At 56.4% G+C, this 12,971-nt stretch overlaps 1 protein-coding gene across 1 annotated transcript; it reads left to right on the top strand.

Annotated features, from left to right (window-relative positions):
* Positions 1-36: 36 nt before the first annotated feature.
* On the top strand, positions 37-9,565 carry SMCR8 (SMCR8-C9orf72 complex subunit). Its single transcript, XM_030296511.1, is given in 3 exon segments — positions 37-2,755; positions 2,758-2,911; positions 8,792-9,565. Coding segments are annotated over 3 exon segments (2,811 nt in total). The 5' UTR covers positions 37-552; the 3' UTR covers positions 9,246-9,565.
* Positions 9,566-12,971: the final 3,406 nt, after the last annotated feature.

The raw sequence follows: 12,971 nt of genomic DNA, 5'->3' as shown, positions 1-12,971 counted from the left end.
AGTCTACGCGGACGCTTCCGGGTCACGCGGCGCAAGACACCGCGAGTCATGTGATGCCAAGATGGCGGCGCCGCGGTAGCCTGCTCCAGGTTGTGGCGTCCAAGGAGCCGCGACGGTTTCTGCCCTCGGGCCGTGGGGGCGGCAGCGCTTGACTGGCCCCTGCGGCGGCCCGTAGTCCCGCGTTAGGCACCGGTTCAGGGCTGGGCTGTTGCTGTCGCGGTGGGTTCGGGTGTGCGAGTGACCTCGCTGCAGGTGTCCTGCGCCGGACGCCCTCGCCAGAGGAGGAGGAGGAGGAGGGTAACCCGCCTACCCGGTCTTCTGGACCTGCGGAGTTCATGAGGCCCCTCGGGGCTCTGGAAGAGTTAGCTGTATCTCTGACGGGATTGTGGGAGTTCGAGCCTTCGAGTGTGCGAGAGACAGCCTAGTACCCCTGAGGGCGCAAAGAAGACCGCAAGGACTTTGCTTCCTCTTCCAGAGGCATGGCTTCCCTGCATTGATTACCCCGCATTCTTTCTCACTTCTTCTCAATGTTCTCTCCATACATCTGGAAATATGATCAGCGCCCCTGACGTGGTGGCCTTCACCAAAGAGGAGGAGTACGAGGAGGAGCCTTACAATGAGCCCGCCTTGCCCGAGGAGTACTCGGTGCCACTCTTCCCCTTCGCCAGCCAAGGAGCCAACCCGTGGTCCAAACTGTCCGGGGCCAAGTTCTCTCGGGACTTCATCCTTATTTCCGAGTTCTCCGAGCAGGTGGGACCCCAACCCTTGCTGACCATCCCCAATGACACCAAAGTTTTTGGTACTTTTGATCTCAATTACTTCTCCTTGCGGATCATGTCTGTGGATTACCAGGCCTCCTTTGTGGGCCATCCCCCGGGTTCCGCCTACCCCAAGCTGAACTTTGTGGAGGACTCCAAGGTGGTGCTGGGAGACTCCAAGGAGGGAGCCTTTGCGTACGTGCACCACCTTACCCTGTACGACCTGGAGGCCCGGGGCTTTGTGAGGCCCTTTTGCATGGCTTATATCTCAGCGGACCAGCACAAAATCATGCAGCAGTTTCAGGAGCTCTCCGCCGAGTTTTCCAAAGCTTCTGAGTGCTTGAAGACGGGCAACAGGAAGGCATTTGCGGGAGAACTTGAAAAAAAGCTGAAAGACTTGGATTACACCAGGACAGTGCTGCACACCGAAACGGAGATCCAGAAGAAGGCCAACGACAAGGGCTTTTACTCATCTCAGGCAATTGAGAAAGCCAACGAGCTGGCCAGTGTGGAGAAGTCCATAATTGAACATCAAGATCTGCTGAAGCAGATCCGCTCATACCCTCATCGGAAGTCGAAGGGGTCTGCCTTGTGTTCTGCGGAGACAGAGCACGCGCAGGATCGGGCCGACCAGGTAGCCACTACCTCTAACCCTGATGAGTCGGCTGACGCGGACCTTTACACCTGCAGACCTGCCTACACCCCCAAGCTCATCAAAGCAAAGTCCACCAAGTGTTTTGACAAGAAGTTGAAGACCTTGGAAGAGCTCTGTGACACGGAGTATTTCACCCAGACCCTGGCTCAGCTCAGCCACATAGAGCACATGTTCAGAGGAGACCTGTGCTACCTCCTGACCAGCCAGATTGACAGAGCGCTTCTGAAACAACAGCACATAACAAACTTCCTCTTTGAAGATTTTGTGGAGGTGGACGACCGGATGGTAGAGAAGCAAGAGAGCGCGCCCCCTAAGCCCAGTCCAGGCAGGCCGCCTTCCAGGTCTCTGGACGAGTGTCCGATTCCTCAAGTGTTCATTAGCGTGGGTTCTTACAAGTCCAGTGTGGAGTCTGTGCCGATCAAGATGGAGCAGGAACTTGGAGATGAGGAGTACAAGGAAGTGGAGGTGACAGAATTGAGCAGTTTTGACCCCCAGGAAAACTTGGACTGCCTGGATATGGATATGAAAGGGAGCATCAGCAGTGGCGAAAGCATCGAGGTTCTGGGCACGGAGAAGTCCACCTCTGTGCTGTCTAAGTCTGACAGCCAGGCCAGCCTCACGGTGCCATTGAGCCCCCAGGTGGTCCGGAGCAAAGCAGTCAGCCACAGGACCATCAGCGAGGACAGCATCGAAGTCCTCAGCACCTGCCCCTCTGAGGCCCTCATCCCTGATGACTTTAAGGCCAGCTACCCAAGTGCCATTAACGAAGAAGAGTCGTACGCAGATGACAGCGAGGGAGCCATCCACTTCCAGGCGAGCATCAGCCCGCCAGAGCTGGGTGAGGCAGAGGAGGGCAGCTTAGAAAACACCCTGTCCCAAACGGACTCCTCCTGCTGCATTGGGAAGGAGAGTGACAGTCTGCGGGTGCCCCTCTCCACCCCAGCCCACACACACTCTGACCCGGACGGAGTAGTGAGCAGCCCCCCGCAGCGCTACAGGCAGAAAGACCAGGGGTTCCATGTGGACTTTGCGGGGGAAGACGCCAGCCCTTCCCGAGACAACAGTTCTGAAGGCTTCCCTGCTTTTGAGCTGGACCCGAGCCGCCTGCTGGCTAGCCGGGATGTCAGTAAGACCAGCCTGGACAACTACTCGGACACTACCAGTAATATGAGCAGTATAGCCTCCACCAGCTCAGACAGGACTCCCTCCTCTGCTCATCCCACCGGGCCCTCTTCTGAGAGGCATAAAAAGAGGGCTGGCCAGAACGCCTTAAAATTCATCCGTCAGTACCCCTTTGCCCATCCAGCCATCTACTCCCTGCTCAGCGGGAGGACCCTTGTGGTCCTGGGGAGGATGAGGCCATAGTGAGGAAGCTCGTGACGGCGCTGTCCATCTTTGTCCCCAACCACAGCCGTCACGCCAAACCGGTGAAGCACTGGGTCTCCTCTCCTTTGCACATCACAGATTTTCAGAAGTGGAAGCTGATCGGCCTGCAGAGGTAACTGTTTACCGGGGGTGGGGAAGGGCCCTGTCCAGTCAGAGACGAGGTTTTGAACATCCATCCCTCTGGGTGAGGTTAACACGTCCGCGTGGTGGGGCCAGAATCGGGAGACCTGGCTTCCAGACCGGACCCCCAACACTCTGTAACTTTGGGCACGTCCTTCCGTTTCTCTGGTCTTCTCTTTCCTTGTCCCTCCCGTGAGGGGTTGCAGTTCCTAAGTGGTTGCCAACTGAGGTCTGCAACCTGTCGGGTCAGAATTATTTAGGGGAATTTGTTTAGACCGTGAATTTCTGGGCCCTATCCCCCAAGAGATTCTGACTCAGTAGGACATGGAGTTCATCTGGTATACAGCAAGCGTTGGGGGACGGCTGACTTCCAGATCTCAGGCTCTTGGTGATCCTCAAATTCACACTATGGTATAAATGATTGAGAGACCTGCTTCTGAGAAAGGTCTGTGGTATTCCTAGAAGATGGCAGCCATCACTGGTGACAGGGACATCAGAGGGGTCCAGTGGCTTTTACCCCACTGTCCTGTTCACCCTAGAAGGCTGTTCCCCCCCGCCCCCCAACTTAGAAGTCTGTCTTAATGAGGAAATGCAAGGGGCGCTTGGGTGGCTCAGTTGGTTAAGTGTCTGACTTTGCCTCAGGTCATGATCTCATTGTGGTTCGAAAGTTCCTGCCCTGCTTCCGGCTCTGTGCTGACAGCTCAGAGCCTGGAGCCTTCTTCGCAGTCTGTGTCTCCCTCTCTCTCTCTGCCCCTCCCCTGCTCATGCGTCCACGAGCGCGCTCTCTCTCTCTCTCTCTCTCTCTCTCTCTCTCTCTCTCTCTCTCTTTTTCTCTCTCTCTCTCAAAAATGAATAAACATTAAAAAAAACTTTTTTTAAATAATAAGGAAATGCAAGGCCCAATTCCTACTTTCTCTGTTTGAATGCTCTTTCATTTCTCCAAGTTACTGGAGGTTTAGCAGACTCTCTTTTGTTTTTTTCCAAATACTGCTTGACAAGTTGTCTGGTTTAAGGGTCTCTTTCCCTCAGGGTGTGCCCTCATCCTCTTCCCAGCGGCCCACTTTGCACATCTGTAAAACAGAGGCGCTGACGCAGGCAGCCTGCACCTCCCATGTCACATGGAAAGAGCAAAAGGAATTTCTGCCCCGCTGCAGTCAGCAACCGTTTGTTCTGATTTTCCGTCTTGCCTTTTGCTGAGGTCCTCGGTATCAGTGAGGTCGCCGTGTCCCGAGTTGCCCTGTTTGCTCCTCTTGCAGAAGTTACCCGGCCCTCACTCTAACCTTTGCTGCGTTAGGCTTTCCCCAGGGTCGTGGTGCCGAGATTCAAGCAAGTGTTGTTTCCCCGTCTTGACTTGGCTCGTTGGCCACGCTGGCGGGTGCTGGGGTACCATCTGGGGGTACCTGAGCAAGGACGCTGCCCTGGAAGACTTCGTAGTTCAGGAGCAGAGACGGATGGCCAGAGCCTTGCTGAACAGGGAGGAGAGTTCCAACAGCAAGTGCATCGTGTGTTATAAGAAAACCAACGGGGCAGGTTAGTGAAGTATGGGAAATGAGGGACAGAGGTGCTTGGGGAAGGCTTGAGGTGTTTGGCTTGAGTGACCAGGAGGGTGGGCTTGCCAGCGTGTCATGGGGACTTGGTATGACATGGCCAAGACACCTGGAACAGTCCCCTCCTTGGGCCACACAGGAAACCACCGAGTTGAGTCCTTGCTTGTGGATGCAGAATCAGGAGTTAGAGGGCTGCACTGGGTGCCCTTGTGGGCTTTGTCCTTCCTCTCGGGATCCCGTCCCTCGGCTGATGCCAGCCCTATGCTCGGGTTTAACCCATCTGTTGCAGGAAGGGAAGGACTTTTCATGGATTGTCTTTGCTACTTGTCTTGGTGGAATAATGCATCGGTGTCCCTTAAACACACCTCTTCTCCAGCTGACCCCTTCACCCCAACCTTTGACCTTTCCACTTATTCACCTCTAAAGATGGAGAATCTAAAACGCACATCAACCTATTGACGGCCCGCTTATCCAGGGCCAGGTTCAGGACAGTGTCGCCCTTTCTGCTTTCCCTGAAATTCCCTCCTTAGAATGTGTCAGAACGGCAAAAGAAGTTCATCTCTTACACCAGCTCTGCTCTCTTGGGTACCTGGCTGGAGTGCTGTGTTGAGGATCCTGAGGCCTAGGCTGGTCTGCCTTGGAACACCTGCTGTGATCCAGTAATGAAGTCTCCGGGTGCGAGACAGTAGCTGGCGGACGGGCTCCCCGAGGTGCAAAGGGTTCGAGTTGGTCTGAGTCCCGGGCCGGCCCTACCAGTATTTAGCCACAGGTCACTCCTCCACGCGAGGCTCTGTTCCCTCTTGAGCAAATGAGAGGGTTGGATCACTGAATGACCACTTGCCAAAAGTTTATAGGCGGCTGTTAAATGCCGGCCACCCGGCCTGCTGCCAGAATTGTGAGTCAGCCATGGTGCATCCCCGTGATAGGACAGGCGCTGTCTTCATGGGGCCCCCCATGCCAGCCCCAGCTCTGTCACCACTCTGTCAGCCTGACCTCTGAGCCTGTTTGTATCTGCACACGGAGCTGACGAGATCTGCGTCGTGAGAGCAGGTGTGGAAGGGCTCATCGCATCTGGTCTGTACCTGATCACTGTGAGCCTTTCTCGGATAACCTCGCAGGGACGCGTACCGACCTCCCCGGCCAGGCTCTAGAGCCTTTCAGCATCCCTCTGTGAAGTCGAGGGACCCATCAGAAGTGACAGGCGAGAGCTTTGCAGACATTCCCTAGGGGGGAAGTGCCTCCCATTGCTCTGCTTCTCAGACCTACTGGGCATGCGCACACGCTGGGAATTGGCAGTGTCTGCCTCCAGAGGGTCCCGCTCTGGAACGAGATATGGTGGGCAGGGGTTGGAGGCTTTGTTCCCTAGGGGGCACGTCACGGGAGTGGGGACTGGTTTGGCCACTGCTCACCCAAAAAAATCCTGGGAGGTGAGCAGTCGACCCAGTATGAATTCCGAGCATGAAATTCTCATTCTGAGATGAAAACCCGAGGAGTCGTGGTTCCTTGTGGTTAGGGAGGGACACAGTGGGCGCTGTGAGCTCAGGTCCTGACGCTGCCACTATCCGCCGTGTGAGTTTGGGCCAGTCTTCTCGTCCGTTCGCAAAGCTTGTTGGACACGTCTGTGAGTGGGGCTTAAGATGCTTACCGTGTGCAGTTGTGGGGAAGGTGCACATCCGGAATGTCGTAGAGCCCCCGTGTGGAGCCTGTCCTTGGACACGCTCAGAGTTGCGGAGAGGTGGTGAGTCAGCCCAGCAGGCAGAAGCAGTCTTCAAACTGCGAGGCAGATTGAGGCCCATCTGAGGGCCAGCATTCAAGAGGAGTAGTAGAAGAGTGGCCATGAAGTTCCTGCCCAGGGATGGGTTGCTCAGCAATGGCAGGGGTTGATCCCCCCCCCCCCCCCCCCGTGCTGGGTTAATCTGGAATCCGAGAACTCTGACCCAGGAGGGTCTGTCCCCTCTCAGGTGCTTTGACTTCAGCCAAAATCAGCTCAGATGATAATCTGTTTTTAAAGACTCTCACCCCAAAACTGCCGGTTTCACTGCCCTTGGATTTTTTTTCCACTGAAGTAGGCTTTCTGCCTGGAAATGCTCATCTGTCAGATCTATCACACGTGGGTATAAGAGATGGGTAAATACTCATGGGTACCAACTCATGTTGGTTTCCCATTTGAAATCAAAATGAGGGATAATTGTATTGCTTCCAGGTAGCAGGAACAAGCGCTGGACTGTTTGAAAAACAGAGCTCGGTTCTCACGGGAGAGAATGCTAGTTGTGGGGCGTGGAGGGGCGGGTAGAGGCCCTGGTTGCGTCCTGACTCAGCCACTTTCTAGCTGGGGGACCTTGCGTGAGCCACGGCCCCTCTCTGGGCTTCAGTGTCCACGTGTGTCCAGAGGCTGCCTCCGGTGTTGGGATGGGCGGTAATGAACCTAAGACAGGTGTGGGAGGAGCAGAGGACCAAAGGCCTGGGGCTTGCCTCTTTCCGTGCTAGCTCGCCTCCCGACGAGCTTCGTGGCAAACAGGTGGAGGGAGAGTTAGAAGGAGCAGCATCTTCTGAAAAAGTGGTGCCTCTGTAGGTAGGGGTAGGTGTGGGGGTGTCAGAGCTCCTGGGAGTGGCAGGGCCGAGGCAGGGTGTTCCAGCAGGACAGGTGGCTGGAATGGAGGGACAGGAAGACGGGGCGAGGCGTGGCTTTTGTGCTGCGGCAGAACCTCGTGGGGCTGGACGTGCCAAGGCTGAGGAGGCATTTGGCCTGCGGCCTGGGCCCCCTTCCGAGGGAGGTAAGGGTGCCTCAGGAGTGGACTGAGAAGGCGGTGTCCCCGAGAAGCCAGTGAGCCACCTGCAAGCCCTGCTTCTTCATCGCCTATGTGATGGGTCCCCACCCCACTGCTCTCCTCGATGTGGCTCTGTTTTCCCGTCTCTGTGGTCCCGTTCTCGTACGGTCTGGATGCCCCCTGAGGTTCTCGGAGCCCACCTTTCTTGTAAGGCCCAGCTCCGAGGCCGTTCTTCCAGGATGTTCCTGGCCCCGGGCCTCCCCGTGGACACCCAGACCACATCTCTACTCAGCGTACCTACCGTGTGCCTGTGCTTTCTTCCCAGCCTGGCCAGGCTCATTCTTCGTTGCCTGTTCAGCCCCTAGGTCACTGCCTGATATGTAGTAGATGCTGTTAACTACACGAGAAGATGACAGCGCCCAGGAAGGAAACAATAGGAGGTTCCCTTGGTCCCGAGTGATTGTCAGTCCTTTGTCCACAGTATCTCAGGTCTGGCACAAGCCCTGAATTCCAGAACTGTGTCCGCCTATGAAATTTCTGGTCAGCCAGACATTTGCCAGACTGCAGGGTGACTCTCTGGGAAAATTCAACTAGAGGATTTTTTTTTTTTTTAATTTATTTATTTTTTGAGAGACACAGAGAGACAGAACACAAGTTGGGGAGGGGCAGAGAGAGAAGGAGACACAGAATCCAAAGCAGGCTCCAGGCTCCGAGCTGTCCGCACAGAGCCCGATGCAGGGCTCGAACTCACAAACCGTGAGATCATGAGCCAAAACCAAGAGTTGGATGCTTAATTGACTGAGCCCCCCAGGCGCCCCTGATCTAGAGGATTGTACAGAGCTACTAGGGCTGATCACTCTGACCCCTTCCCTCACTGAACAAGCCTTGCCTGCCTCTGATGTATGGGCACAGTAGTGGGCAGTGGGGCAGGAGGCCAAATCAGATGGTCCTGGGTCTGCAGAAGCCTTGTCCAGTGGGAGAGACTAGAGCTAAATGGCAGTCCCCACGCTGATCATTGCTGGGCTGGTAATACTGAGGGCCAGGCACTCTCCTAAGCACAGCCCATTTTGTCTCTGCGGTGACCGCTTGAAGCAGGACCAGTGATCTCTGTTTTACAGAGGGGGCTCTGAAGGGCTAAGGAACTTGGCCAGGGTCACAAAGCAAAAAAAGCAGGGAAGCAGAGGAGGGGATCAGGGATGGCTGGGTAAGGCTTGAATTGCCATAAACCAAGTACCAATGGAAGGGAAGGGCATTCTGGGCAGAGCACGGAGGCCGGTGATTTTGAGGCCCTTCTGAAAGCTTGGCGTGGCCACAAGGAAGTCGTGGATGTAACAGATGGGGCCTCAGAGGCCAACAGGAAGCAGGGCCTGTGGGCCATGCCAGGGCACTTGAACTCGGTCACGAGGGTGGCGAGGAGCCCTTTCAAGAGCATCATGATCAGATTTGCCTTTCAGAAAGAGCTAGTGAGTATTGGCCGGCGGAAGCCGGCCTGGAAACGGGAAGACTCCCCCGCCCCGCCCCGAGTCTTTCCTCCTGACGTTGGCCTGTGTGTTTCAGAGTGACGTCCCCAGCTGGCGCCGGCACCCTCCACACCCTGAGCCGCTACAGCCGCTACACGAGCATCCTGGACCTGGACAGCAAAACCCTGCGCTGCCCCCTCTACAGAGGCGCCCTGGTGCCCCGGCTGGCCGACCACCGCACTCACATCAAGCGGGGCAGCACCTACTACCTGCACGTCCAGAGCGTGCTCACCCAGCTCTGCTCTAAGGCCTTCCTCTACACCTTCTGCCACCACCTGCACCTGCCTGCCCACGACAGGGAGACCGAGGAACTGCTGGCCAGCCGCCGGGCGAGCTTCCTGAAGCTGAACCTGGGTCTGGTGAACGAAGACATGAAGGTGGTCCAGTACCTGGCTGAGCTGCTGAAGCTGCACTACGTGCAGGAGCCTCCCGGGACCGGCCACCCCACGCTCAGGTTCGACTACGTCCCCAGCTTTTTGTACAAAATCTGAGGTCAGTCCCAGCCACTGTGACCAAGACCTGTGACTCAGGGTACGGGGAGGGGAGGGGTTGGCACGAGCAGGCGGCCCTCTGAGCCGTCTAGGCTGCTGGTGACCTGAGTGGGAAGGAAACCAAGGTGGCGGCGTTGGTTCCCACGTGGCTTCAGGCGGCTTGGGAGTCGGGACTCTGGCAGAGGCGGGCGCCTGGCTCTCCGAAGGCGTCAGTAAGGACGGTACTAGGTCTCTCGGCCCCCCTGGCGAGGAGGGGGCCGCTTGGCTCCCTGAGGACTGGTAGCCAGGCCAGAAGAGAGCCAGCGCCCTTTTGGCGGTGCGGGGGGTGGGGGGCGTGAGGGGTGGAAAGGTGAAGCCCACGCGGGAGGAGCAGGCTACGCATTCAGCTCCCAGACACCTGGGCAGCAAAATGAAGGGAAGCGCCCCGTTAACTGAAATGGTTTGGTGGGAAACTGGACAACCGAACATCCATTGCCCCATTCAGATCCCGGCTAGGGTCTTTTACTCGGCCCCCTAGAGCCTATCATCCCAGAGAAAGCCCCTGAATGAGTGACATGGAGGGGAGGCAGCCGTGCCTCAGTTGGGTGGCGACAGATGCGTGACCTGCGCCCCAAGGCTGCAGGCAGAGCGAGCAGCACCCTCTCTGGTCCTTGCTTCCCCACTAGGCACAGAAGAGCCTGGGGGAGTGGGGGGGGGGGGGCTCGTACCTTGTTCCCCCGGGTCAGCAGGAGGGACTAGCGTTAGTCGCTAGTCCGTGCTTGTGAGTGAGAACTGCTCTCGCAGCTGGAAAGCCCAGGGCCACGGTGCCATCACCCCCGTGCAAGTGACAAGAGCCGGCAGGCCTCTGGGGCCCAGCCCACCAGCCTTTCTGGGAGCGAGTCCACGCTGTCCTCTTGGGGAAGGTCTGCAGACATGCTGGCACTCGGCCGAGGTCACACCCCAGTCCCCCACCCACAGCAAACCTTTGCAACCACTTCACTACCTCTTGCGGGTCTTGTGGGCATGGTGACGGCGCGGTTCCACCCGGCTGCTTGGTCCGGGCGGGCAGCCCAGCTGGTGAGAACCCACGGGCAGGGTCTCCCCCAGGAAGGAGGAGAGCCTCCTTGTGTGGCTGGCCGTCTTCATGGATCTGTCCCCCGCGGGCCTGGAATACCCACACCTCACCGCTGCTCACTCCTGCCCCCACGCGGGCCCTCCAGATACACGCACCTCACCACTGTTCACTCCGTCCCGCGCGGGTCCCCCAGGTGTGCTTACCTCACCACAGCTCGCTCCCGTCCCCATGTGGGTCCCCCAAGTACATGCTCCTCACTGCGGCTCGCTCCCGCCCCCATGCGGGCCTCCGTAAGTACATTCACCTCTCGGCAGCTCACTCCCGTCCCGTGTGAGTCCTCCCTTCAGGGAAGGAGACAATCCCCGACTCACCCACCATGACCCCCTGAGGCTCCTTACTCAGTTGCTGTTGGTTTCTTGATAGAGTTTCTTGCAACCTTGAAGTTTTTACACTTTTTTTTTTTTTGTATGGCTGCTTTTTTTTCTTTCTCCAACTAGGAAGAACTCTTAGTATTTCTGCTTTTTAATTCGTTCCAAGAAAATTGTGATAAAACAGACCCGAACCAGCCACGGGCGGTTGCTCCTGAGCACGCGTGTGTGCACCTGCCGGTGCCGTTGGGGTCTTGCCATTGAGACTGGTCTGTCAGCTTTGTGGCCTACCGTCGAGGTCAGGTAGGGGAGGCGGGAACCCAAGGGGGGTTTGCGTCACATCCCTCCCGTGGCCCCTTCCTCGCCCGGGTCCTCCACACAAGGATGTGGCCCGTTGGCTCCTGGCCGCCGGCTTCCGGTCAGGGTCCACATTCCTGGCAGAGGGTGTGTGATTTCGCTCCCGAGGCTGGGACTGAGGACCTTTTAAGGTAGACGGTCTGTCTATATCTCACGGGTGTTCTTTGTACCCGTGCCCGTTGCTTTGTTCACGCACAGAAGAGTCGCCAGGAATGTTTTGGCAGCTTTTAAATGTCAAGCGTGTGTTTGCATGTGGGGAAGGCTGCGTAGGATGCCTGTTTCTCTCCATGGGCTCCCCTCTTCGTTGCCGCCTCCCGTGTCCCTCGTGTTCAAGATGCTGCTCTGTTTTCTAACTGGGTGGCTCACTGCTGTCTACTCAGGCCTCCGGGGACATGACCTTATGACACTTTATCTCCAAGGGAAAGAAGGGTCTGTGGGGTCCGTTTGACAAAGTTGAAAGCGATCGTTGGCACCACCGTTGCTTTTCATCCTGTTCCACAGCATCACGGACTCTACAGTTAACATTGCTGTCACCTGGGAAACTGATCAAGGCAGAAGGTCAGTCACATCCGGCCTTCTAGAAGCTAAGGCCAGGCAACACGGTAGTCTGAAGTAGAAGTCACTTTGGAGGGTGTTTGCTTGGAAGCTCTGCCTCGAGGATGGTTCCAGAGGCCCCAGGATTCTGAGGCAAGAGACCAGTCGGGTGTGAACAGAACGGGTGTGCCCTGTCCTGGGGCCAGCCTCAGAAAGAGTGGGTGAGGAGCGTCTCCCTTGAGTCGTTCCTCCGTGAAAGAAAGCTGGCTTCCCTGACAAGTAGTTAGACTCCAGTTTTAAATTTTGGTGAAAACCTAGCTTTTCAGTGTGGCAGTTTCCGATTGCTTGATGCCAAGAATGTTTCTTTCCAAAGGGATTTTAAAGTGGCCAAGGGACTGAGCCAGTGTGGGCAGGCACTTGAGACTGTGGGACTGCCCTTCTCAGATCCCCTCCACTTTGGAGAAGCGGAACCCACTAGAAGTCCCGTGTCTGCAAATCTTAAGGCTGGGAGCTCTATGCGACAGGGCTGTCTCTTTAAAAATATTCGTTTCAGGTTTGCCTCAGATAAAACATCTTGAAAACACTTTGCAGAGAACAGAGGCCATCCGTGCCCCTTGACTTTGTCAGTCCTGACTCATTTTGAAGGCCCAGGCACCAAAACTGAGTTTATTTCAACTTCACTTCCAATCCGTTACCGCTCCCCTGCCCCCAGCCACCCTTTCTCAAGCAGTCCAGGTTGAGAGCAGCCTGATAAGGTTAGCAGTTACGCAGTCGTGGTTTCTAGAGGCCCACGTGTGGCCCTTGGGACGCTCCGGCCTGAGCTGTTGCCTCACACCTCACCATTTCCCAAGGGACCTTGCTCCATTCGGTAGAATCTTGGGGTGTTAGAAATTGTGACTTTTCCATGATTAACTTGCAAGGGCTGAAGTTACACAGATTGCGCTGGAATTTGGAAATGAACCGCGACAGCCCACCTGTCATTTCCCATCTAGCCTTTTGCTTCTCCGTTGCTATAGTGAAGGTATTGTAGGTTTCAACCTCAAATGACATATCCCAGCTCAAATCCTAGGAAGTCCAACAGTTTCTACCCCAAGTGCCAGGGCTGCTACAGTTCGACGACATGTTTCTGGAGGCTGGGAGCGGCACGCACGGTGACCACCCACTTCCGCCAGTGCGAGACGCATGTCCCGACCTCCCCGGACCTGCTGTTGCAAGGCAGGTCAGCTTCTCCTCTGCGGTAACACTCAGCCGGCAGGGAACCCGTCGGGGAGTGTGGACGATCTTCCGAGGAGCTGATCTCCCAAGCCAGCAATCCGGTTTTACTTCCCATCTCCCTAGAAAGCTCGGAAGAAAGTGCCTTGGTTTGTGCTTTAGAAGCAAACCAACTAGCTTTCTGGCTTTTCCCCAGTACTG

This window comes from Lynx canadensis, chromosome E1 (assembly GCF_007474595.2).
Source record: "Lynx canadensis isolate LIC74 chromosome E1, mLynCan4.pri.v2, whole genome shotgun sequence".
Classification (NCBI taxonomy): Eukaryota; Metazoa; Chordata; class Mammalia; order Carnivora; family Felidae; genus Lynx; species Lynx canadensis.
This window is presented reverse-complemented; position numbering and strand designations above follow the sequence as displayed.